Consider the following 27,974-nt stretch of genomic DNA (forward strand, 5'->3'; position numbering starts at 1 on the left):
GTGCTAGTGATGGTTTTTCTATAAAAGCCTCATGATGCCTGAGGAGGTCTTCATTCACCTTCATCATGAGGGGAATCATACTAGCGCTAGCGTTCACCCTTGTGGGTAAGTTTACATAGCCCTTCTCTGTTAGTCTTTGCTGGGTTTTTATAATGGAGTCAAAAAATTAAATTCAAAATTAATTTGTTTGCCATTATTCATGTATCCATTTGATTTCTTTTCACAGGGAGTGAAAAGTATGACCCTGGTAAGTCTACTGTTCATTTCTTAAGCTTCACTCAATGCCTTTGTCATAATGACCATGAAGCAGAATGTCTTTTAAATTATTACTAAAAGTGAATATTTGTATCATTTTTCACAGAGCCTGATTTTAGTAGCAGCAAGATCTACTTGTACAACTATGAGGGCCTTACCCTGAATGGACTGCCAGAGCCTGGTTTGGCAAGAGCTGGGCTGAGACTGTCCTGTAAAGTAGAGATCAGCGTATTGTCACAGAGGAATCACCTCCTCAAGGTAGACTGCACTATTTCCAAAGGAGATCAAATAACAACAGCATTGAATTCCAAGTCAGGTTAAAGCAACACTTGGGCTACTGAATGTTGTAGGCAGCCACAAGAAAAAAGCAATGGAGAAAAGAGCTTTGAAGATTTTAGGGACTGGGAAATGACTTGTGAGTTATGGCTCCCATTTTCAAAAGTGACTAGTGATTTGGGGTGCCTCAATTTTGGAATGTTCAACTTGAGACGCCTTAATGTGATCTGATTTTCAGAGGTCAGGTGACAGCATCCAAAAATGGAGGCACCAAAACTTATCACCAGAAAATCGAGGCACCAAAAATCACTAGTCATTTCTGAGAACCTTGGCCTGCAACACCAGGGGTCCAATCCTGATCTCATTTAAGGTTTTGATCTGGCAATCCTGACACATTCCAAATTCCCATGGAAGTCATTAGGAGCAGAGGCAAGTCCTTAATTTATACGTAATAATAACAATTCTAGCCAACTTACTTTTTATGTTATTCAGCACTCTTACTTATTCAATACTCAGGCAAAGCTGAAGCTCCTGTTGTGTCAGTGGGAGCATTGCCTAAATAAGGGCTGATGAAATAGGGTCCTAAAGTTCTTCTTCTGACTTTATACTGCGCAGTTACTTATTATGTAAAACTAAAAATCTGTGTTGGGTTTTCTATTCAACTTTATGCTCAAAGTGGTTGATGCGAATAGATTTAAAAAAATATATTATTAAGAGGTAATTCAAATGTTTTTAGCTTTTTTCTTTAATATATAATATACTCAGTGGGCCAGATTCAATGGAGGTATATTGGTCTTACATCAATATAAGAGCGAGTGGGAAGAATCAAGTTCTATGTATTTATCTCTATATATTATTTTTATTTATTATTTGTATTACCATAGTGCCTAAAATCCCCCAGCCATCACAGACAAGGATCCCATTGTATTAGGTGCTGTACAAACAGCACAGAAGACGGCCTCTGCAGTCTATATTCAGAGTAAACCATGTATAACAATGTTAATTCTTTCCCTAGTTATTTTCTGTATACAGTACATACTTTAAAAATATTTTCGCTCACAGAATGGAGACTAATGCATTTTCTGAATTTTGTTCTCAGATCCGATCTCCACAGCTGGAGGAATACAATGGGATCTGGCCCAGAGATCCATTCATTCGAGCTTCCAAACTCACTCAGATGATCGCTTCGTATCTCACCAAACCCTTTAAGTTTGAATACAGCAATGGGCGGGTTGGAAACATTTATGCCCCAGAAGATACCCCCATCACGTGCATTAACCTAGTGAGAGGAATTCTGAACATGTTGCAGATAACTATCAAAAAGTCACAGAATGCATATGACTTGCAAGAGGTTTGTTTCTCCAGTTTCAAGCTAGTTTGCTGCATGTGCCCAAGCATCACTTGTTATTATTAAATGTTTTTCAGTCAATTAAAACTCTTGCTTAGAGTTTATTTGTATTTATTTTAAAATTTCACTCAACAAGCACAAAAATATTAAAATATTTTCATTTGGACAAAAGAAAATATACATTTATATATGAAGGTGATCGTTTCTGGCAGATTGTCTATTACATTCTCTATATGTGTACGCTATAAAATGGAAGACTAAGGGAAAAAATAAAGGTAATTATCAGACATTGAGATATTTATTGTATATCTTCCTCATTTACCCTGTTCTGTCTAATCTATCAGTGTTCATTGAATTGGTTATATCAATTAGATGATTATTTCCTAAATTGAGTCTCTATCCTCCAGCCTTTACTCATCTGAGTATTCCTGCTTACTTGAAAAAAGAACAGGAGTACTTGTGGCACCTTAGAGACTAACAAATGTTACTTGCTTACTTGAGTGATACTACTCGTGCGTAATGAGAGCAGGCTTTGACACTTAATTAAGAAATGGTTTCCATATAGTCTTACTAAATTTCATTTTCACTTCAAATCTCAGTTCAGGGGAATGTTCTTCCTCTCATGCAGATCTGATATAACTACAAAACCCAATTATTTTCTATCATTCTCTATAGGCTGGGATTGGAGGCGTCTGCCTTACAAGGTATGTTATCCAGGAAGACAGGAGGAATAACCGAGTCTCTATTACCAAAACCAAAGACCTCAACAACTGCCAGGACAAAGTGGTGAAGGATATTGGAATGACTTACATCCGCCCTTGTCCTTCTTGCCCATTGGTATGAATAATCTAAACAGATCCACTCTAAAAATGAGTAAAACCATGGTCTAGTCTCATTCATTACATGAGTTTCTTTGCTGTTTTAGAAAGAAAAGATTGTAAAAGGAACTGCTGCATTCACCTACAAATTGAAATATGCAGATTCTGGTACCCTGATCACAGAAGCTGTGTCCCAGCAAGTCTATCAGATCTCCCCTTTCAATGAACCCACTGGTGTTGCTGTCACGGAGGCAAGGTAAGCCTCAGAGGTGAAAGTGAAAATAAGTGTAAAGGCATAAGTCTGATCTTGCTCCCACGTGAAGTAAATGGAAAGCTGATAAAGTTGCAGGTATTCATACTCTACTCCCACCCACCCACCCAAAAAAGCTGTGGAAATTTTGCACTAACAATAATTTTTTGCTGCATGTAAATTGAACTTTATTGTAATTAAATGAGAAAGAAGTGGAATCCATGGAAGTGCTTCTGTTCAACAAACAGAAAGTGCCGCTTTATAGCACCAACATCCCCTGAGTCAAAATGAACATGAATAAAATCACTATAAATGTTATGTTATCATAAAACCAGTATCTCTTGCTTTGGAAAATAACAATTCAGCTCCAGTTCAGCAGTTATCTCATTGCAGATACTCATTATCCCCTGACAGTATTTGTTCCATTGAAAAGACCATAACCCCAGGAAATTGTAAAATCTTTTGTGATAGAAAAAACAAATAAAGAACTATCCGTATCCCCACTGTACAGCCAAAGCAGTGAAATCAGGTGGATGCAGCTAGACAGCTTATTCCTCCAAATGACACATGTTGATTTCTCTTTATTTCCTTCCAGACAAGAACTTACCTTGGTTGAAGTGAAAAATGAACATGTGAGCCCTCCAGAAATTCAGCTGCAGAACTTTGGAGGCCTACCTTATCGTTTCTCACCACTACTGCTCCAGATGCCAATTCAGCTAATCAAGACGAAAAACCCTGAGCAACGGGTATAGAATGCTTAGTTTATTAAGCTGCTTTGCCATTTATCAGACTAATAAAAGATCAATATATTATTACAAACTCAACGGAGAAGCAACTAATTAGCATATTTCCTCTGCCTTCTCTCCTCAGATCGTGGAAACATTGCAACAAGTAATCCAGGACAACCAGCAAGAGCTCCATGGGGATGCTCCATACAAATTCTTAGAGCTTATCCAACTGTGTCGGGTAGCAAGTCCTGATACCTTGGAGTCTGTCTTTAAGCAATTTTCAGATAAATTTCATCACAGGTAATGACTGACCATGTCACTAACAATTGCCATGTCTTGCACAAGGAGCAGAGAGAGCTAAATGTATGGATTTTGTACCCTGGCTGCAGGATTTGGCTGCTGAGTGGAATTACTATGGCAGGCACCATCGATTCACTGAAGTTCCTTAAGCTGAGAATTCGCAATGATGACTTTAAGTACATTGAGGCCCTTCTGACTGTTTCTTTTGCCCTCCATTTAACAAAAGCAGATGGCCATACTATTGCAGTAGCAGCAGTGAGTACAATATACAGGATCCTTTCCTGGTCACATCATCATGATAACAATTGATAATAACTAGTGATTTTATAGCACTTCAGGGGCCAGATTCTTCTCTCACTTACACTCTTTTTGTATCAGAATATCTCTGTTACTTCAATTGACAGCTGCCTGTATGAGAGGGGAATTGGGTCCTATATCTTCAATTTGTTATGCAGGCATTAAAATTAACTCCCACACCTACCCTATATTGTTATCCCCATTTTAGTTTTCTTGGCCCATATATTCTCTTTTCTGACATCAAACCTCAGTTCATCTTTTTCTGTTAATTCTAAAGTATTAATGGTGATGGATGAGTCAGATAATTTGAATAGCTCTTTTAAGCATTACATTTTCCAGTCCAGAGTAATTACATAACATTCCTAGACACTGGAATAAAGTAAAAGTATTGTAGATGAAATATTATCAAAATTAAAACACCAAACTGTTTACATACGGTTGATACAACCATCTATTATATAGTAGACTTTCTTCTGTTTCTAGTTAATATTCCTATTCTTTAACATAAGAAAACACAGAATATGAAGTGAGCACGATTCTTTAATATAATAAAAAGCTACAGACTCTTCCAGAGAAATTCCATTTGTAGATTGGCTCCTGCCCATGTCCTTTGTACTTCGTATCCTGCCTTTCTTAGGCCACATCTTCAGCTGATGTAAATCAGCATAGCTCTATTTAAGTTAATGGCGATATGTTGATTTACATTAGCTGTGGATCTAGCTCAAGCGTGTGTAAAATATTTTACTGGCTTGATTTAATTTTATTGAAAGTGAAAGATATTCAATTTTAAATAACTTTTCTAGATGAATCCTAAGTAATTGTCCTTATCTGAAAAGTAAGGTGAACATAACCCTGATTTAAAGAGGTGCCTCTTTTCCTTCTGCAGGATCTAGTGACCAGCTCCCGACTTGAGAGAATTCCCATGCTTCGCCAGATTGCTTATTTGGGATATGCTTCCATGGTAAACAGATACTGTTCTCTGGCTTCATCTTGCCCTAATGAAGCTCTTCAGGTAGGTGATTTTCATTTCAGGTTGTTTTTAACAACTTAAAAAGATAAGAAAGTTAAAACTGCAATGAGACCTGATCATTTTTATTCTAGAAAACATGGTCCAAGACATACACAGTGATTTAATTTACAAATGTTCATTCCAGAAGCTTCCTTAGTAGCCAAGGGATACCAACCTGGAAGTCTTCATCACCCCTGAATACATAGCTAATTTAGACTAAATCCTGAGGAGCATCACCCCTGAATACATAGCTAATTTAGACTAAATCCTGAGGAGATCACTGAATATTTGTAAGCGTGTCAGTTGCATTATGGTCATAGGGTTTCAGTGTGTGAGAATAACAATATGCGTATGCATGAATTTTGTATGAAAGTAAGAAAGCATTGAACTGTGCTTTGTTTGCAGCCCCTCCATGACCTTGCAGCCGAGGCAGCCAGCAAGGGCAATGAAGATGACATTGTATTAGCTCTGAAAGCCATTGGCAATGCAGGAGAACCAGCCAGTATCAAGCGAATCCTGAAGTTCTTACCAGTATTTTCATCTGGTGCTTCTAATTTCCCAGTCCATATTCAGGTCGAAGCTGTGATGGCCTTGAGGCAGATAGGCTGGAAGGACTCCAGAAAGGTAAGCAGAATCAATGATAGTTTAGTTGAATAATGAGATATGAAGAATATATGCTAGGGAGAAAGTGAGTTCAGTGGTGCAGTGTTTGTGAATTCAGAACAATTCTTTATTGTTATTAGTATCACAATATTAGAGCCCCAAGGGATATCAGGGTCTGATTGTACTGGGCACTGTAATTGTTGGGAGGTAGATATAATGGTGTTTCTTTAGTCACTTGTCATATTATGTGACATCTTATATTAGTCACACATTGTCATTGGTCTGCTACTGGAATACCCCTCGCTAAAGTGGTCTAAATGACAGTGAACACCTGGGATCAGATTCACAAAGCCATTGGAGTTACACCACAGATAAATTTGTCTCACTAGTCATGGCATTTTCTCAAGAGCTATTCATTATGTCCCAACATTTTTCTTTAATGTTTGTGTATCAACTCATGAAGTGGAAAAAATGTTACACCTGAGGTTCTATTCTCCCTTTATTATGGATGTGTGATTTGTTGATACAAATTATACATTGAACCTGTTAGGGAGAATACCCACCTTAGAAGTTATCAGACACTTATGAAATTATATTTTCCCTCTCCAGGTGCAGGACATTCTTCTCCAGATCTTTGTGGATCATTCACTTCCTCCTGAAGTCCGAATGATGGCTTGCGTTGTCATATTTGAAACTGGGCCTGCACTTCCTCTGGTAATAACTATGGCTAACGTGATACTGAAAGAGACCAATATGCAAGTTGCCAGTTTTGTATATTCCCACATGAAAGCTTTGTCAAGAATTGGATTCCCACGCTTCTATAATGTGTAAGTAGAGAGAGAAGTAAAACTGTACATTATCTGTGAAGTACAATTTCTATCACAGTCTTGTAAGTAAAATGATATATATATACACACACATGCACACACACTGACTCAAATTACTCTGGTAAAATTTAGCTTACTTTTATATATTTTTATCCATTTTTTTAAAAGATCTGCTGCTTGCAACATTGCCATTAAACTGCTGAGCCCCAGACTTGACAGACTGAGCTATCGTTACAGTAAAGTTATTCCTCTTGGTGGTTACTACAGTGAGTAAAAAAAATTAATTTACTGGGAGTGTCCATCATTGAAACACCATTTTCCAGTCATTTGGAGAACTAATGTAAATCATTCTGAACTCTAACTTGGATTCTATCTGTAAGAGTTCGTTCCTTTCGGAATGGCTGGAAGGTTTTAAAGAGTTATGAAAGGAATATTTAATTCGTTGTAAAAGATATTTTCTGTGTCTGAATTCTGAAAAGTTTACTGTGTTTCTTTTTTATAAAGAATTATTAGAGTATATTTGTCATTACAAATTATTTTACCAGCTCTTTAACTTTCTTGTAAAATGCCTCTTACTGCAATAAAGTGTACTTAGAATATTTAAGTTTGATCAAATAGTTTCACTGCATTTGTTAGTACAAAATTTCACCACAGTCCTGCAAACATTTATGCATTTGAGTATCTCATCGATTTCAGTGGTATATTCGTGTATAAAGATACTCGCTCGTAAACGTTTGCTATGTCAGGACCTAAATGTTGAAAATCTTCATGAGAATATACCTTACGAAAAAAGGATTATCAGCTACAGATTGTCATCCCCAGAAGTCAATAGAACAACAACAAAGCCCTATCTTGTTTTTAATTTCTACTACAGGTAGCTATCAGGCTGGTGCATTTGGAAAGATCTTCCTTATGAATAGTCCAAGAACAATGTTCCCATCAGCTTTAATTTCCAGTTGGATTGTAAACTATGCAGGTGCAGCTACTAGCTTGCTAGAGGTAAATATTATATTTAAGCCAATAACAGATTGTATTAAAGTTTATTTTTGACGAATGTATTTCTTCACTAACAGTGTGTTTTAACTGTACTGTAGTGCACCCTCTCATGCACAGTGTTGTTTTTTTATTAGGTTGGTGTCCGTGCAGAAGGTCTTACGGATATTATAAGGAAACAAAACATCCCATTTGCAGAATATTCCACATACAGAAAGATAAAGGAGATTGGGAAAACAGTATGTGTTGTTCTCATTCTTTGTTTCATGTGATGTATTGTGGGTGGAATTCATCAAGGGCAGAGGGGTTTAGTAAGACTCTCAGCACCAGTTCAGCCTTGCACTGAGAGGCAAATTAACACCCCTGCATCCAACCTGAGTGTCTCAGCTAGGCACTGCGGAGATTCACATTAGGATAGCAGGGGAAGGAGTCTCCTGTGGAGATGGCCAAGAATTTTCAAACCAAATGGATTTTCATTGGAAAATGCCAATTCACTGATCCCTAGATGTTTCACAGAAATGTGTTAGGTGAGGTAATAGCTTTTATTGGACCAACTTCTGTTGGTGAAAGAGAGAAGCTTTTGAGCCACACAGAGCTCTTCTTCAGGTCTGGCAAACAGAAGAGCTCTGTGTGGCTCGAAAGCTTGTCTCTCTCATCAACAAAAATTGGTCTAATAAAAGATATTACCTCACCCACCTTATCTCTCCAATATCCTGGGACCGACCCAGCACAACAACACTGCATATCACCGAAATGTTTCATTTTCAATGAACGTCCGCCAAAACACACAGAGGGTTCTGATGAAAACCTACCTGGTTCCTTGCCAGTTCACCTGGTGGGCTGCTGGGGAGCCTAGGCTTCCAGGTTCCCTGGTCCTGGGGTAGCCCCGCCATGCTGACTGCCTTGGAGTTGGGACACCAGGACTTTCAGGCTCCCCGCTGCATAGCTGGGAACCCTGAGTGCTTCACCTTGAGACAGGACTCTTAGGACTTCTAGGCTCCCCACTCCATGGCGTGGGAATCTCCAGACTCTGGGGGCTTCCCGAGCTACTCCCAACTCCAGGCAATGCCCAGTCTGATCCCTTTGGAAGCAGCCCAAGGTGTCTCTCAGAGGCAAAGGCAGATGGGGGAGTCCCCAGGAGCCAAGGCAGTGTGTCAGGACAGCTGGCTGCTCCATTTTGGTTTTGAAAAATTTAATGGAAACATTTCAAATTTTTGAGACTAAAAAATGTTGGCATTTGCTTTCCATGGATAATATCAAAATTTCTAGTTTTTGTTTAGATTTGAAACATTAGTTTTTAAATGTTGGAATTTCCTGTGGCTTGGAAATTCCAAGTTTAGATCACCTGCATTCTCCTGGGATGTCTGGAGCAGCCTCCCACTCTGGCCTTGTTTCCCGAACACCCTGTGCCTCACTGCATAGGGAGCCCTAATGAAGCTGGGCTTCATAGCATGTAGTAGATGTCCAGCCCAGGGTTGGCCTCCCCCGATCCTGCCTCTCTTCCTCCTCTTGCAACCTGTTTGTTTTCAGGACTTCTGTGTCCTCAAGTGAAGGACTGATTTGATACTGTGGTCTTATCTTAAATTGGGTTTAAGTGGTTTGGAGGGCTGTGAGCTGACCCTGGGCATTGGATGTAAAGTTATCTTGTCAGAATACAAGACATTATATATGAAGTTACTTGTGTAGGATTGAATTGCATGGAATTCTGAAAAGCCACATTATGATATTAGCAAAGAAACACAATTGGCAAAGAAAAATATAGCTTAGTGAGTAGCCATTTCTGTTGCCTGCTAAATGTTTATTTGCAAATATACTGTATTAAGTGCCTTTTTGTTTGTTTGTTTGTTTGTTTCCCAGCTGCTGGGATGGAGGGAGTTGCCTTCAGAAAACCCTGTGTTATCAGCTTACTTAAAACTATTTGGCCAAGAGCTGGCCTTTGCTGACATCAACAAGGATCTCATTCAGCAGGCTATGAAGGTAAGCACTCTCCCTAATTTTGTCTGAAGTGTTTGGCAGCTTTATCTCCTCATCTAACCTGCTGTATCTCTGTTACATTGTAGCTTGTGACTGGACCAGCAGACAGACACACATGGCTGAAGAGAGTGATCCATCAAATCCAAAATGGCATTGCAGGACGATGGGTTCAGCCATTATATTCAGGAGAATTTCGGCACATCGTCCCTATCACTGTTGGTCTGCCATTGGAATACAGTTTATATACTACTGCTCTGGCACATGCAACGGCCCGTGGTGAGCTTGAGAACATAAGATTAGCTATATTGGATCAAACCATGGGATGGGAGACAAATTAGGAAGCAATGGAGTGAAAAGTAATGAGAACAGAAAGGTAGGAGGGACTAATTTATGTAGAGCCTTGAAAGCCAGGACAGAAAGGGAGGAAGGAGAGCTAGTGAAAATATTTATAGATGGTTGGGACATAGTTGCAGCAGCAGGCAAGGTAGATGATTTTTGCTGCAGTGTTTTGGATGGACAGAAAAGGGAGAGGGTGAGGTAAGAATCTGAAAAACCAAAGAGAAGAAGGTGACAGTACTCAAGGTCAGAAATAACCAAAACCTGGACAAGAGATTTTGCTATAGGAATGGGGAGGAATGGGTGGATTCTGAAGGTGATGCATAAAAACACGGAGCAGATTTAGTACCAACTTGGAGAGAGAGGAACTGAAGATGGCTCAGTAGTCACTGCGTGGAATTGCCAGTAATGATAGAGACGGGAGCCGGAGTAGAGGGCTTGCAAGGGGACACGAGGAGTTCCATTTTAGACATGTTGGTTTTAACGGGTGGTGGGATATTTAGTGATCATAAGATTATGCAGAAGAGTTTTAAATTAGACAGTATTATTTGACTCTCTCTTTCACTGCAGCAGTGAATCTCACAAACTGACTACACTGTGGGTGAAGAGACATTTTCCTTTGTTTTAAACTTGCCTGTCATTAACTGAATTGAGTGGTCCTTTTTGTCCTGTATGATGGTAATGTGTCAAAGAGAGGGACCTTACCTTTGAGTAACAGTAAATTTAAATATCTCTTTACTGTCCCCTCTAATTCTTTTCTTTCCGAGGCCTAATTTTTGCAGCCGCTCACTGTATGTAGGTCTTATGATATCATTTGCTATCTTTGTTGCCCATCTCTGGATATTTTTAGTCTCTCTTAAAACGAGCAGACAAAAGCTGAACACCTGCCTCCAAAGGAGAGCATATACCATTGTTCAATATCATACCATTATCTTTTGCAATAACTTCTATCCCCAAATATCCCATTCGCTGCCCACTGGCCCAGTTTCTTCACTGAGGTATCCAACTGGGCTCCTTTCTTTCTTTCCTTTAATGAATTTTGGAAGATAAGGGCTGATCAGTATATGTAAGCTTTTTAGATGATGTTTGATTCTTATCCCACTTAACTGGTTACTCCATTGACTTGAGTGGAGTTGTTTCTGATTTACAGTGGTATAACTGAGAGCAGAATCAGGACCTATATTTATCAGTGTTCATCATCTTTCATTTATCCAATCTGAATATCATCTACCATCCTGCCATCAAATTCACCAACACATATAAGTCTTCCTGGATTTTCTTGGAATCTTTTATGATTTCTACACATAGGAACAACTTAGTGACATCAGTACAAGTCACCAGCTTGCTCACCACTTCCCCTGCAAATCATTAATAAATATAATAAATTAACTAGCCCAGGGCCACCCAGAGGATTCAGGGGGCCTGAGGCAAAGCAATTTTGGGGGCCCCTTCCATAAAAAAAGTTGCAATACTATAGAATACTATATTCTTGCGGGGGCCCGGGGCCTGGGGCAAATTGCCCCACTTGCCCCCGCCCCCACCGGGCAGCCCTGAACTAGCCTTAGTTCTAGTATGTACCCTTCATGTTCTTGACTGCTAATGTCTCTCTACTCTGAGGAGTACTTGTTCACTACATCTCTGAGTTTCTTATTGATTATCCAGTTTTTAATTCAGGACAAGACTTTGCTTTTATCACCATGGCTTTTATTTTCATTAATAATCTGTTATGAGAACCTTTTATCGTTACTCATTTATTTTTACTTTTACCATCTTTTACTTTTTTTCTCGGTCTCTTGTAGTTGATGTAAAGCTGTCCCCTTCTTTATCTGGTGATTTTAGACCTTCACAGTTGTATGAATCCAGCTTGCAACTTCGTGCTGATATCAGCCCAAGGTAAGGAAAGTGTTCTCATTTTTATGTCTCTGAGATTTACAGAGGCTTCTATAGAAAAGGAGTTCTACCTCTTAAAGAGCAGTGGCTAGATACGGTGTCTGTTTGCTTATCTGTGACAATTTCACTCTCTTTCAGTATCTACTTTAACTCAGTGGCAATGATGGGAACCAACACAGAATACTTTCAGTCTTCTATTGAAATTCACACCAAACTCCGTGTACAAGCTCCATTGAAATTTGATGCCAAGATAGACATGAAGGAAAAAAGTTTTAAGTTCGGAACAACCCCATGCCAACAGGAGACTGAGATAGCGATGGGAAGGTAGAGTTGTTAAATTTCTGTCATTTAAAATATTTTTTGTGTGCAATCTATTGGTTTGTGAAACCTTCCAACACAATAAGCAGTATAATCATTTCACATGATCAAGGATACATGTGACTCATAGTTACATTGCACCACTTTTGTGCAATGTAATTCATGATTTCTTTTGTTTAGGTTTTAGGTTTTTTTTGTAATATGGGATAAAATTTTCAAAAAGTACCTAAATCACTTTGAAACTTAATTCCCACTTTCAAAAGGCTTGGCTGTATGAATACTTAGTTCATGGCAAGCTAGGGTGTAAATCTACCTTGCACTAGTCAGCTGCACACTAACTGTCTGTGCGGTCTCTGCTGCTGTGCACAAAAAGATCTTTAGTGCACTTTAATCTACACCCATTTCAAAGGGGGGGGGTGTAGATCAAAGAGCACTAAGGAACTTTCAGTGCCCAGCAGCAGGGTCCACACAGACACATAGCACACAGCAGGCTCGTGAGAGGCAGTGTACACCCCTGCTTGGTCGTATAGGCAAGCCCTTAGGCACTCAGGAACCTAAGTCAAATGGGTTTTGAAAATGTTACCCATTGTCTTGTACCAACCTGCAGTTCATCTAGGACCAAATGATTTCTAAGTCATGTTAGTAGGCTGCAAAAATGCATTTTTAAATATTTATTTGGCTCTTACAGTTCAGTGTTCAAAACTGTATGACTCTTAAAATAGAGACATTAATAGAGATGTGATTAAATCCATCCAACAGCCCTTTGGAGCTACTTATAAATAATATTTCATGCATAATCCCACAGGCATAAGGCTTTTGCTGTATCAAGAAATATAGGAGAACCAGGCACAGTGAAGAAGATTCCAGTACTCCCAGAAGGTACTGGATCAAATATTCTGAAGGAGCATTTCAAATCATCTGAAAGAACTTCGAGAGAAGGTGCCGTGACGGTAACTACCTCTTCTATGTTTGTATATTAATATTTATTTCTCTGTACTATATGCATGGTGATATTTGTACTTCTTGTCTGTGAAATGCTACCAGTGTACTAATGTGTTCATGTTTAATGCAGCAAAGAGAGGCTTCTGACATCCTACCTAAGAAATATTCCTATGGTCCTGAGCAGGAACTTCACCACAGTGCAGAAGGAAAAACATATACTCAAGCCATTTGTGTCAAAGTGACTCGTTTTGGTTGTCAGGCCTGTTTTTACAGGAGAGCACGAGATGCCTCTTTTTTAAAAAATACATATTTTCACCGATTAATTGGAGAACATGAAGCGAAAATAGTTTTGAAACCAGGTATAGTATTGAATACAAGATTTTCTGTTTATCCATGTCAGTACAGCTGAAGCAGTATATCTCCTAATGGATGTATCTGGTGTGTAGCCCCTACAGATGCAGCTATAGACAAAATACAGCTGGAGATTCAGGCAGGATCTAGAGCAGCTTCCAAAATAATCCAAGTGGTAACCCTAGAGTCCGAGGAAGAAGATGACTCATCTCCAGATGACGTGGTTCAAATGAAACTGAAGAAGATCCTAGGAATTGAAAATGTGTTTAAGGTAATTGACTTTGAGATGTTGAGGGTGTATGGGGCAGGAACCCTATTTAAACAAATAAAAAGCAATGATTTTAAAATACATTATGGAATATCTGCATGGAGAATGGAGAATAAAGTTAGTAAGAAGGGTACAATTTCAAATGAAAGGCGTGTGCGTAAGTCATCATCAAAGGCTTGAGTGGAACTTGGGTGGTGCATAGACCTGATGTTGGCCCTCTGCACATGGATGAATTTCAGCCTAAATAAGTGGGCACCGTTATTTTTTCACCACATCTTATTTAACAATCATAGCAATAAGATAAAATAGTAACAATTATTTCTTTTGATGTCTCTAATCACCAGCATCGTTCTTTGAAATGCTGTTGCAGGTTGGAAATAGAACTCAGCGGCACAAGAAAGGAAAGACCCAGATAACAGAGTTCCGGGTAGAGCCCAATGCTAAATATCCATCTAGTTCATCTTCTTCATCCGCCGACACTTCCTCCTCTTCTTCCTCTTCTTCTTCCTCCCCTTCTTCCTCCCCTTCTTCTTCCTCTTCTTCCTCCCCTTCTGGCAAGAAGGTCAAAAACCAAGATGCGAAAGACAAAACATTACAACCTAGAAACAGAGATGAGAGCAGCAGCAGCAGCAGTAAAAGCAGCAGCAAAAGCAGCAGTAGCAGCCGTAGCAGCAGCAAAAGCAGCAGCAGCAGCAGCGGTGACAGCAGTGACAGCAGCAGCAGCAGCCGTAGCAGCAGCAGCAGCGACAGTGGCAGCAGCAGCAGCGACAGTGGCAGCAGTGACAGCACCAGCAGCAGCAGCAGCAGCGGCAATAAAGCACCTCGACCTGGAAGCAGGCATCAACTCGTCAGAGAACCGAACAGCAGCAACAGCAGCAGCAGCAGCAGCAGCAGCAGCAGCAGCGATAGCGAGTATTCCAAAAGACAGGTAACTTGTGTGTGTCACTCGAATGCCTGGTGGTGGTGCTGATGATAAAGTCAGCGTGAGTTACATTTCAGATAGCAGGTGGCTTTGTGTTGTATATCAGGAAATTATGAATTGATTCTACAGAATACACTGGTCCAATATTGTGAAAACTGCACTGAGAACCCCACTTCCACCAGGCAACCACCTGTCTCAGGTGACCCCTTTGCAGTATCTTCAGGGTTTCCACTGCTTTGTCTGAGATATTGTTACAGGCCACCAGAACTAGGCGACCAATTTTGGTTGGTTTATTGGTCTCTCTCAATGGGTTTTGCTGTTGCATGTTTAGTCTTAATTCTCTGGTGGAATTTCCAGGGGCTGCTAATTTAGGAGCATTAATTTTTCTATTTAAACATTTCAAGATTTATACTGTTGTTTTTTAGTCTGAAATCCTTACTCACTTCCAGTGCTGCACATTTCAATGTAATTGCAGAAAGCAGGTTCTTCTATGTAAGGTTCTTCAACTTTCTACTTTTATCATTTCAAAGAGAACTCCAGAGATCTATCAGTATCGCTTCAAGTCAGCACATACACAGGAGGTAAGTTTTCTTCCCTCATTGGATCTGACTTGACCTGGATAGAATAAAATCCTGAAAGAACACACATGGGAATTACTACCTTTGTGAAGGAAAATAATTGGTATTACAGTCTTTATAATAGCAAAAACAACGAGGAGTCCTTGGCCTTAGAGACTAACAAATTTATTTGGGCATAAGCTTTCGTGGGCTAAAACCCACTTCATCAGGTGGGCTAAAAAACACTTCATTAATTTTAGCCCACGAAAGCTTATGGCCAGATAAATTTGTTAGTCTCTAAGGTGCCACAAGGACGCCTCGTTGTTTTTGCTGATACAGACTAACATGGCTACCATTTGAAACCAGTCTTTATAATGTTTACAGTTTCTAAATATGTCCCAGTGTTTTGTAGAAATATAAGAAGTCAAGGCTCTGGGACTCAGTGAGGGGAAGGGTCCCAGAGCCCAAGTTCTAGCTGGAGCCCCAACATCTACACCACAGTTAAACAGCTGTGTAGCCCCAGCCCCCGGGCTTGAGTCAGCTGACCTGGGCCAGCCGTGGGTGCTCAATTGCAGCGTAGACCTACCTTAACTCTCATTTTAGGTGCCTCAGTGCAACATTTAGTGCCACTGAAATCCCCAAACTCCCGCACTCAGCTGCTGCCTTGTCCTGTAGGTGCCTGAATTCCCACCAGAGGGCATGCACAAACCTGCCTAAATCCGACCTTGCTGAGATGTTCGGTGTCCTAGCTCACACCCAGCAAGAGTCTCAAACTAGGCAGCCCCTCATCTATCTCCCCAGCAGGGCCTGATAAGTGTGCTCTGCATACCTCCCCCATCAAAGGCAGCCGGGGTGACCACATGTGGGAAGAGGAGCAAGGGTGTGTCCATCCCCCATAAGACCCAATAGCCAGGGCACTGCTAGGATGTGGGAGACCTATTTCAAATCCCCCCCTCTGCCTGATTTGGAGCAGAAACTTGAACCTAAGTCTCCCAACTCCCAGGAGCATGTCCTGACCGCCAGGATGTTCGGTATTCTGGGTGGATGGTGGCTAGGGCACTCTTGGGTATGTGGGAGATGCACGCCGAAGTCACTGCTTCCAAATGTTCATTTAATTATTTAGACAAAGTGGAACAGCTCTGACAGGAGAGATTGAGTGAGCCCAGCCCCGGAATACCCTGTAGCCTGTGGGTCAGGGTACTCAGCTGGGATGTAGGAGACACACGTTCAAATCTCTGCCCCAAATCGGGCAGAGCAGGAATTTGAAAACAGCCCCAGCTCCAGGGCTATTGGCTATAATGCAGGCTTGCTCTCTCCTGCTTTTGGTAAGGAGCAGAGCTGGCTTAGGTGCCTAACTCCAGGTGAGGGTTAATGGCTGTGACTCCACGGTGAAGTTAGGCACTTACCTGTCTTTGAGAGGTGTGGCTTCGAACATGCCCCTCTCTCTGGCATTTCCTATTGCTACTTTAGGTGGCTCCCCACTCAGCTGGCTGGTGTTTGTGAATCTCTTTCTGAGGCACCTAATTCTCCCCAGGCCTTGTAGAGGAGCATGCATACCTAACTCGGGCCTAAGGATTCCACTAGGTGACAGGGTGCATAAAAATTCGGAGTTGCAACACTCACTGGTACCACGCCTAAGTCCCTTCATGAGTTTAGCTCAAAATCCCTGCCTGAGGAACTTAAATAATTTGACAGGCTCAGATACCTTGACATCTTGGGCTAACTTCTCATCTGATATGAACTAGCGTAGCCTCATTGACAAACATGGTAGAATACACCGGCTCGTGTTACTCTAAATCAGTGGAGGATGCTTGTTAAGGGCCTGATCCAAAGAGGAGTCAATAGCAACAATTTCCATTGCAGTCAGTGTTTCATGGAAAGTAAAGCGACCAGTAGGAAAGTAAGATGAAAAGTGGTGGTTCATCCATTCATGGGATCAGGCCCTACATTCCTAAAGAGCAATGGACTGAGTCAGTGCTACTCTTTTATATCAAACCAAAGCTTTGCTGGGTTGCAGTGATTCTGGTATTATTTTATACGCAGCCATAGGAAGGGCTTGTAAAGCAGAAGTGCTATTTGCATGCACTGTTCCTGTGTAAATAGTCTCAAATAGAGAGCAAAAGTGAACCTGACTTATGCCTTGATCCTGACAAGCCTTATCCATACAAGTAATTCTTACTCATGCAAGTAACCCAATGGGTCTGCTCAGATACATAAGAACTACTTGGGTAAGAAGATCTATGGGTGAGTAACAATTTGTAGGGTTAGACCCAACGATATTAAAAAGGAATACGATGAAAGGTTATTGACAATAATCTGGTAATTAGAATATGCTTTAGCAGAACATTGTAAAAGAATATTCTACATCATCATTTCAAACATCTTCCTATGAACTAACTTAAATTGCTCTACTAAGGATGTTTGTTTTTTTATTGTTGCAGTATCCCAGAAAGAAAGTCCCAGGCAGCAGCAGCGCCAGCAGCAGCAGCAGCTCCTCCTCCTCTACCTCCTCCTCCAGCTCTAGTTCTAGTTCCAGTAGCAGCGAAGACACCAACACAGCAGGTTCCCGGGTCAGTTTCTTAGTCTTCAAGAAATGCAGTATGCAGTGTGTTAGCCTGGCAGCATTGCCAGGGACTTGCAATTATTGTCCAGCTAATGGGTAAAGAAAAGTAGCTGCCATATTAAATCACATGGAGCCAGACTGTGCTGACTCTTGTTTGCAAGCCCAGGAGAAACATGTCTGTGCAAGAAACCTGCCCTCCCTCTCCCATGTTACACAACTGTGCCACCAGCAGGAGCAGGCCACATGCTTCCAACACTCTGTGAAACACAGGGCTGCTTGCTCCTACTTCACCTGGAGAGCAAGACCAATCACAGAGGACCGTATTGTGCTAGGTACTGTACAAGCACAGAACAAAAAGGTGGTCTCTACCCCAAGGAGCATACAGTATAAGACAAGAGATGACAGGTGATATAGACAGACAGGCAGGGTGGTACAAAGAAACAGCTTGTCTCCAAAGCTGAGTGCTGAGTATTAACAACAAACAGTATACCTAAAACATGCTGATTTAATGTATTCCGATATCACTACATGAATAGCGTAGCTGAAGTCGAAGTATCTTAGATGGATTTACCTTGGGTCCTCACGGGGCGGGATCGACGGCCGCGGCTCCCCCATCGACTCCGCTACCGCCGCTCGTGCCGGTGGTGTTCCGGAGTCGACGGGGAGCGCGTTCGGGGATCAATATATCGCATCTTAACGAGACGTGATATATCGATCCCCGATAAATCGATCGTTACCCGCCGATACGGCGGGAAGTATGGATGTACCCTTAGACACTTCTTTTATTTCCAGAAAAATGCACTTGTTCTGATTATTTGGGCTAAATCCCACAGCTTTTACTCAATGTTCACTTTGTGAAAACTCCCATTGATATCAACTGGAGTTGTGGCTGAATAACCATTGCAAGTTTTGGCCCATTACATTTTTATTTATTGTATATTATATGATTGTATATCTGTAATGTGTCAAATTACATGCATTTGTCAACTTCTTACTTTCTATTTATATTATTTGTACCATAAATAAAAGCTAACATAATATAGTAATTCCTTTGTAATATTGTTCTGAGGCATTTTTTTCCTCCCTTGCATTTAGCCTAAATTTTTGGGAGACAGTAAAGCACCAGATCTGGCTGTTATTCTTCGTGCTTTTCGAAATGACAGAAAGCTGGTAGGCTTCCAGCTCGTGCTATACACAGATTTATACTCCACCAGACCCAGGATACAAGTGTTTGTGTCAAACATCACAGGATCAAGCAGATGGAAAATCTGCGCTGACGCTTCAATCATTAATGCTCACAAGGCAGCGGTAAGACTCAGAAATAACACCGCACCATTCTACCCACAATACAGCGATCTCAAGTATATTTTACTTTTTAAAAAATGGAATGTTTTTGTCTCCATTATAGGGTTATCTGAAATGGGGCCGGGATTGCCAGGACTACAGGATTTCTTCAGAGTTTGTAACTGGCCGGTTTGCTGATCACCCAGCCATGCAGGTGAAACTGGAGTGGCCTAAAGTTCCTTCAAGAGTCAAATCAGTTGCCAGCTGGTGAGGTTTTGCTCTTTCATTTCAGCAATTTATTTTATGGTGTACCAGTCAGGCTGGGAAAATCCATATTCAGCAATGAGCTTTCAGTGATTGACTGATTGACTGTCTCTTTATTTTCTCATTTCTGATTTGTTTGAGTTTGGAAACTCATCAAATGACCCCTAAGGAGTATAAGATAACCATCTACTGTACAAACTTACCATACTGTACAAGTGGAAGGTAATCCCTTTATACCAGGCAGAAGTTACTGAAAAGTTAGGGCCAGATTCTCTATATCACGAAGCTCTTGTTCAGTAAAGCAGGGAGTGAGGTTGGGGCCTGCCAGGGAGACCATTATGGCTCACTGTTTCTCAAAGTGGACCTGTGTTGCCCTGGGGACTGCTCTAATTTATGCCAGTTGCTGTGTATGCTGGCTCTGTGCCACATAAGAGCTCCTCCACACCAGAGGACTTTTCAGCTGTCCACATCATCTGCTCTCAGCCACAACAAAGGGGCTGGTCCTTAATATCTCCTCTAACTTATGGTCAGACAGACAATGCCTCAGATATCCAATACCTGAGTGACCTGAGTAAACTTTACCGTTAAATCATGTTTTTTTTTTTTCAAGGTTTTACAATTTCATCCCAGGAGCTGCCTATATACTAGGCTACTCTGAAATACAGCAAAAAAATCCTTCTCAACAGGCCAAGTTGATTGTGGCTCTAACTTCTCCAAGGACTTGTGATTTTGTCGCCAAACTGCCTGAGGTAAATATACTGCATAATCATGCCATCACATATTTCACCTGACAGAATACTTTGATATTTTTTTTATTAGAGCATTCCAAAAAAGTATTTGAAAACATTAGTTCAGATTAAAACCGTGATATTGATTCACTGTTGTCTCTGGTACTTTTACTTTCTTTCCAAGGACATTCATGTGGTGATATTTGTTCAACGAAAGTGCCATTAATACTTATGTTAATATGTGTTTGTCCAGCCATCTTGGAAACTCTTTTTGAGTTTGGAAGTTATCCACTCAGAAAGCAGAAACAATACCATATGCTTTAGGTGACCAATCACATAGCAGGAGTGAATACTGGCAATAGTCATGGTGAAGAGTTCATGAGAAGTGAATATGTTGAATTATGTTCACATAAACTATTTATCAAATAATTAAAAAAAACACACAATATTTTTGTAAAAATCTAAGTCCTCCCGCAGATAATTCACAAACAGGAAAAGAGGCTGAAATCAACAGATCAATTATTTGCTGTGAATAGCTTGCTGAACTCTATTTTAAATCTGTTTTCTGATTCCTTTTCAGCTGACCATTTATAACAGAGCCTTCAGGCTGCCGTTATCATTGCCTGTAGGGCCATCTCTACCAGCCTCAGCACTGCAGCCCCCGATCTGGAATTTCTTTTCTGAAGCACCATCCGCAGTCCTGGAGCATCTTAAAGGTCAGCAGTTCACTCTCTTCAGAGACACAAGCTCTACAGGCACTATCATTATTTTAGCATTGTCTGATAATACATGGAATTGTTTTTCTCTTATTAAGAAATAAATAGCTCTCTAGTGATTTTTTTCATTATGATAATGTTAAATCATTTCCAACTGTAGAGAACATAATGTATGGTGCACAGAAGCCCCAAAGTATTTATTTCCACATTGGAAATCAGAGATATTAAACTTTCCAAAGAACGCCTCACATTGGTGCACGTACTGCTGTTGTTTCACATCCAGTCTGTCTGCAAGAGTCAAGATAAATTTACACAGGAATCCATGAATTCACTTTGTTCTGGAAAATCTGAACGGATACATTTTGAATTGTCAGAAAACTCATTGGTTGCTAAAATGTGAGGAATATATATTTCATACCTTGCTTAGAGATTATGGGCACTGAGTAGCCTAAATCCCAGGTAATCTTAGAGAAAAAATATCATCTGTTGTCTCACTGAAATGGAGAGCCAAAATAAAATATTATGTTTAAATAAATATCTCTTATGAAAAGGAAAATATTCACTTGTTTCTATGGTATATTTTCTTTTACCAGCTCGTTGCTCAGTTTCCCAAGACAAGATCACAACCTTCAATGAGGTACAGTTTAACTACTCACTGCCCACAAACTGCTACCATATCTTGGCCCAGGATTGTAGCCCAGAACTGAAGTTCCTGGTAATGATGAAGAATGCAGAAGAATCTGCTGACCTTAAAGCAATTAATATCAAGCTTGGCAGTCAGTAAGTAATTCTAAAACTCATTACAATAATCCAGTCCTGAAGTGACAAAAGCACCTTAAATAAAACACTCTTGGCTTCTGCTGCAAACTTGATGTACGAGATTGCAAACTTCACTAAAAAAAGACGGGCACTCCCCACTACATTTTCCTCGAAGGGAGCAGATGTTACCTCTGCCACATACTCTGCAACTCATCAACCCCACATCCATTTTATCTGGACTGTGATTTGGCCAGTTTGTTTCCATCCAACTCCTTTCTGGCCTGACACTGGAAATGCAAAGGTATCATACCATCCAGATGTAATGCAGAAGAGACTTCTGTCTAAGGCCTGCTCTACACTAGGGGGTGGGGGATCAATCTAAATTACGCAACTTCAGCTACATGAATAACGTATCTGATGCCGACATACTTAGATCTACTTACCGTGGTGTCTTCACTGGGGTAAATTGATGGCTGACGCTCCCCCGTTGCCTGCGCCTCTCGCCCTGATGGAGTACCGGAGTCGACGGCAGAGCACTCAGCGGTCGATTTATCGCGTCTAGTCTAGACTAGACGCGATAAATTGACCCCCGTTGGATTGATGGCTGCCCGTTGATCCAGCGGGTAATGTAGACAAGCCCTAAGCGTTACACTGGTGATATTGCACCCAGAGTTGTGTCAGTGTTTCCCTTTATAACCTCATGTGCACCTTGAATAAGATGGATGGCAAAGCAGAACATGATGTTACCCCACACAAAAGGTAGGATGGGCATCTGTGATGTGCATTTATGATAACTATGATGTTGAAACAAGATAATGCTAAAATCAGGGATATTTAGTGAAAGAGGTTGTAGTCTGGACATGGTGTGTTCATGAACATGATCAGCGTAGAATATAAATTCATTTTTTCCTCTTTTCAAAGTGAAATTGACATGTATCCGGCAAATGGACTTCTTAACCTCATGGTCAATGGTGTTGAAACCCCAGTGGAAAATATCACATATACATCTGACTTTGGTAGGTGTCCATTTAGCCCTTTCTCATAGGTTGTATCAGGAGAGAGAGAAATATACTCCAGTAAAGGTATTTTTATCATTTTGGAAGTGATATTGCTTGAAACAAACATTTTTACCTTTGTACTTAGGGCTAAAGAGTAATATTTACTCTTTACAAATTGTGCATTTATTTACATATTTGCAGATCAGCATTTATAAGGACAGACTAGAATTGGGAACTTTTGAAAAGTTAAGCAAGAGACAGTTGAGATTAATTGACCCACTGCTCCCTTTCTAAAATATATAGGCATTTAGGATTCTGACTCGCAGAAGTTCTGAACTGGAGGAAGGGTATTATTTTATCCCAAATGTCTTGATCACATATATGATGAAACTTTTCCAAATATAGCTTTTCTTATAATTACCATATCTATATGTTGGGACTTTTTTGCCAACTTGACTTATATGTGACATTTTGGGATTTTATATCAATAGAAAAAATCAAGAGAAATATTTATAAAAACAGAACACTAACAAAAATTATGGAGAACTGTAGGGATAAAGTCAGCCACTAGGCAGAGCCTATTCTGTTCTCTCAATGCATCCACGTTTTGTTCTATGAATAGACGCATTGAAACTTTGTTTACAATCAAGAGAGCTGGATACAGTACAGTTGCACCCAACTTGGTTATAATAACACAGTTAAAAGCTGTAGGACGTAGATGGGGCCAAAGATCTCCAAAACTGGATTAACATTTTATCCCATTATCATTTATTTGGTTACAGGTAACTGCTATAAATGGATCAGGTGACTACCAAGTTGCAGTCAAGTCTCCTGACTCCATTAGAGTGTAGACAGGGCCTTAATATCTACAAAAATGTAATACTAAGTATTGGCGGACTCCATTATTGTTCCCTGAAATAAATAGGAACCTGTTAATATTTACATAGGAAAATTAATACAAAAGTGATTGTTAAGGCCATAGAGTTAAAATTATGTTTCCCTAGTTCCTGCCAACAACTACATTCCATATTTGCAAATTTTAAGGAAAGTAATTAGTTAATATACAGTGTGTTTTGGTTCTTCAACAACAACAAAATACCTGAAGAAAAACAAGGCTTTTATTATATTTTTACAGAATTATTATAAAGATTATAAAAGATCATTTGTATTTTTATTACAGATGCTTCTCTGATGATCAGCAGTGAGAAGAAAGGTCTATCACTTGTGGCTCCTGACTATGGCATTGATAAACTATATTTTGATGGACGTACATTCAAGGTATTTTTCTCTCCTCTGCAAGTGTTTTCATTTGCATAAACTTCCCAGAAAATCCACAAAATGCCATATTTACACAAGGGAATCTCTGCTAATCAGATCACAAGATTATTTTACTCCATTTAGTGATAAAGCCTCAATTCCGCATTCAGACTCCAGTATCCATACTGATTCCTATTCATTGAAGTAGATGAAACTTTGCATGAGTGCAAGGGTCTGCATTAGCAAAGCCAACTTTAAGATCAGGGTAAAGGAGTTTACAGAATAACAGCCTCCAGTCAGTCATCGTAATATTCGTCTCTTACACAGCTCCTCTCCTCTGAGGATCTCAAAATGTTTCACAGACATAGAGAAATTAAGCCTCAGAACATGCCTGTGTGTTAGGTAAACTAAAACATGGGGTGATGAAGTGACTTGCCCAGAACACACATTGAGTCAGTGACATAGTTGCAAAGAGAACTCAGGAATTCTGAATCCCTGTCCCCTGTACTTCTCATTATATAACTCTTCAACTAGTCAAAACTCTGATTTTAAAAAAAACTCTAATAGAAGAATGGTCTGCTAGGAATGTAGAAGATCAATAAATGCTATGTATAGCAAGTGCTAATCGAGCTATTAAAACATACATCAAACAAAATGATTACATCTTCAGCATCAATCATTTAATAGATTAGACATGGACACAGGGATTTTCAAAAGGACCTAATGGAGCTAAGCACTCAAATAACTCTCACACTTTGAAAATCTCAGCCAGAGTGATTGTTACGGAAAGCACAGAATCAAATCTTGTTCTTTAAAAACAAATATCTTGGCTTTGCCTTAACCTTTATTTTCCTCTGCAATTATGTTACCTCCAGGAGACCATTCTGTAACAAAATTCTGCTTCATTGACATTATCCTTAAATATTAACTTTTACTTTGTTTTCACAAAGGTTCAAGTTGCTTTCTGGATGGCAGGGAAAACATGTGGCATTTGTGGAAAATATGATGCTGAAAATAAACAGGAATTTCAGATGCCCAGTGGATATGTAGCTAAAGATGCAGTGAGCTTTGGGCAGTCTTGGATTCTGTCAGAAAAGCCTTGTGCTGGCGGTATGAAAACTTTACTATACATAATGTATGATTACCACAGCTAGTTAGAAAACTGAATTTCCATCCTGTGGGAAATTGACATTTTGAAAAAAAAATCTCAAATAAGTATGAAAAGTTGAAATCTTGAAATATTTCTCAGAACAGAAATTCCAATATAATTTCATTCAGAAACATAAAAAATACTTTATTGAAATGATTCATTTTGATAACGTTGAAACGTTATAAAATATTAACTCGAGTATATGAATATTAAATATAACATACATAATATTAAAATTAAAGTTTAAAAAACTTTAAAAAATTTAACGTTGAAATGAAACAATAAAGCTATAATGAAACCAAACAAGAAAATCAAGAGGAAATGAAAGAAGAGAGTTAAAACAAAATACTCCATTTCAATTTCAAATAGTTTCAAAAAATTTCCATTGAGAATTGCATCAAAATCAACACATTCCTGCAAAAAAAAAAAATTGTATTTCAATAAAATAGCATTGTTTGACAGAAAACTTTTCCATCAGATTTTTTTGACCAGCTCGCATTATTACTTCGAGTGATAATTTAAATTGTTGGATCAATGCAACTATTTTTGGTCTGATCCAACAAAGCACTTAAGCACATTCTTAACTTTAAACATGTGAGTACTCCCATGGATTTCACTGGCACTACTCATGTGCTTAAGGTAAAGCGCATGCTTAAATGCTTTGGGGGAGGGCTAGCTCAGTGGCTTGAGCATTGGCCTGTTAAAGCCAGGGTTGTGAGTTCAATCCTTGAGGGGACCATTTAGGGAACTGGGGTAAAAATCTGTCTGGAGATTGGTCCTGCTTTGAGCAGCAGTTGGACTAGAGGACCTCCTGAGGTCCCTTCCAACCCTGATATTCTATTAATTGGGGCCCTTGTAGTTTATTCAGTTACATCACTTTAAATTACAATGCAGTTCAGCATATATAGTGCCTACATTCAATGTGTGCATAGAGCATAAAATTATACTCAGCAGTAAGTTGAGGTTCTTCTCATCCTCCTGTAACTGGCTGTAGTGATCACCGAAAATCAGACCTATCCGTTACTGACCAATGGGGATTGTTTCTTCGTTGCAATAACACTCAGCTCTACCATATATCCACAAATATATTTAATCAGAATGGCCATGATATTCATGCCATTCTCTATTGATTATTTTTATTTGTGCACAGCTTCAGGTCCTTCTCCTGAAGATTGAGATCTATTCTCTGTTAAACTCAGGTCTCGCACTTACTCAGTGAACCAACTTACCCACATAATATTCATTAGGAAAAACATTAGATTAAATATCTCCATATTCATCTAGAGATAACTCAGGACTCCATCTGAAATAACCATCCTATATCCCCATATATATCTAATTAAATAAAACAAAGGAAAATTATTAGTCAGGGATATTGCTTTACATGTGATCCATATAGAATTTTGGATGGAGCCAATATTAGATATACACAAAATATCACTAGCAGATGGAGAATTTTCAGGAAAATCTAAAGCCATTTACACAAGGTTTTGAAATATCAATGATTATTTTATTTGCAGCCTGTAAATTGCAGCGGTCACTTGTGAAACTTGAGAAAACAATTCGGCTTGAGGGCGAAGACTCAAAATGCTACCCTGTTGAGCCTGTGCTGCGCTGCATGAAAGGATGTTCAGCAACTGAGACCACCCCAGTTACTGTTGGCTTCCATTGTCTGCCAGCTGGTAAGTCAACAAAAAATCCTATTATAGAAGCTATCCAAATATTTACTAATTTAGGCCCTGATTAGCCAGGTGCTTAACTTTAAGCAGGTGAGTAATCTCTGTGATTTCAATAAGACTACTCACATGCATAAGCTTTGGCATGTGCTTAAGGACATCACTGAATTGGAGTCTTAATCAATAACATTTGGTGTGTGACGCTAACTTTAGTGGATGTAAAAATAAATATGTTGCCTGTCAGCATTTTATGACGTTTTTCCTGGTATTGACTTTTTAAATCTGTAGCTAAATGAAGGTCCCATATTATCTATTGTTTATTTATCACTGTCTATGGGCCCAATCCTGCTTCCATTGAAATCATTGGAGTTTTGTCAATGGTTTTGCGGGGTAGGGCCAGATTCTAAGAGAGCAACTGAGATTTCACGAATATTGGTATCTACAATGCATTTTTCTTTGTTTTCAAAGTTTGACATTTAAAAAACAATAGATTGAAAATGAACTAGTATAAATGAGCATTATAATTGCTGTCTTTTAAATTAATGATTAGTTTGTTGTGATGGCTGCTTTTCAATCCAGTTAGTCAAATGAAATGTGCATGATAATTAGGAGAATCTAAGTCCAGTCAGTGTACTAATGAAGTCTGTATAACGAATCCCACGCATTGCAAATTGACTGTTCTTTTTTCTTTATTCTTATCTATCATTTTTCTTCACTTCCAGATTCAGCTGCCAGCTTAGTTGAGGGACAGATGAAGCTTGACCAGAAGTCAGAGGATATACAGGACACAGTTGAAGCCCACACAGCATGTTCATGCGAGGAACTACAGTGCATTGCATGAGGCTACAGTTCAGCAGATTAGAAACTTGGAGCATTATTTTTATACTGTGATGCCAGAAAATTCCTCCCAGGCAATCACAGATATGTTAATTTAAGTGTTTAAAGTCCTACTAAATCTTCTTAGAGAAAACTGATCTTTCAAGGAAATGTTAAACTTTATCACTGTAGAAACAATACTGACTATTCATACATATGTGATTTCCTAATAAATCTGTGCATCTAAAAAGAAATGGTGAAGAGTCCCTTATTTCACAGTATATAGAAAGGAAGAGGTCTTTTTTTACTTCATGTCACACACACCTACTTCCCAGCTTAATGGGACTGTTCAATGTAGTAAAGAATTGTTGTTATTATTTATTATTACCCAGCACCTAGGAGCCCCAGTCAGGGACTAGCATTCATTGTGCTAGGTGCTGTACAAACACAGAACAAAAAGATGATCCCCACCCTTAGCTTACAGTTAAGTACAAGACAAAA

General features: G+C 39.5%; 1 protein-coding gene across 1 annotated transcript; it reads left to right on the top strand.

Moving 5' to 3' along the window:
* The first annotated feature begins 22 nt into the window (after window positions 1-22).
* LOC117882224 (vitellogenin-2-like) lies at window positions 23-27,709 on the top strand. The gene is made up of 35 exons (XM_034780300.1): window positions 23-105; window positions 227-247; window positions 362-513; window positions 1,631-1,882; window positions 2,555-2,716; window positions 2,805-2,953; window positions 3,543-3,693; window positions 3,818-3,975; window positions 4,065-4,230; window positions 5,159-5,284; window positions 5,687-5,905; window positions 6,494-6,711; window positions 6,880-6,977; window positions 7,586-7,710; window positions 7,842-7,943; window positions 9,562-9,681; window positions 9,765-9,954; window positions 11,814-11,907; window positions 12,043-12,228; window positions 13,028-13,172; window positions 13,295-13,523; window positions 13,611-13,786; window positions 14,154-14,711; window positions 15,236-15,286; window positions 17,704-17,832; window positions 18,921-19,133; window positions 19,234-19,376; window positions 19,984-20,122; window positions 20,682-20,817; window positions 21,411-21,597; window positions 22,498-22,592; window positions 23,755-23,852; window positions 24,782-24,941; window positions 26,502-26,663; window positions 27,380-27,709. Exons 1-35 carry the CDS (start codon window positions 66-68, stop codon window positions 27,496-27,498), a joined length of 5,469 nt encoding a protein of 1,822 aa, XP_034636191.1. The 5' UTR covers window positions 23-65; the 3' UTR covers window positions 27,499-27,709.
* The last annotated feature ends 265 nt before the right edge of the window (window positions 27,710-27,974 follow it).

The sequence above is a fragment of the Trachemys scripta genome, chromosome 8, assembly GCF_013100865.1.
Source record: "Trachemys scripta elegans isolate TJP31775 chromosome 8, CAS_Tse_1.0, whole genome shotgun sequence".
In the NCBI taxonomy this organism is placed as follows: Eukaryota; Metazoa; Chordata; order Testudines; family Emydidae; genus Trachemys; species Trachemys scripta.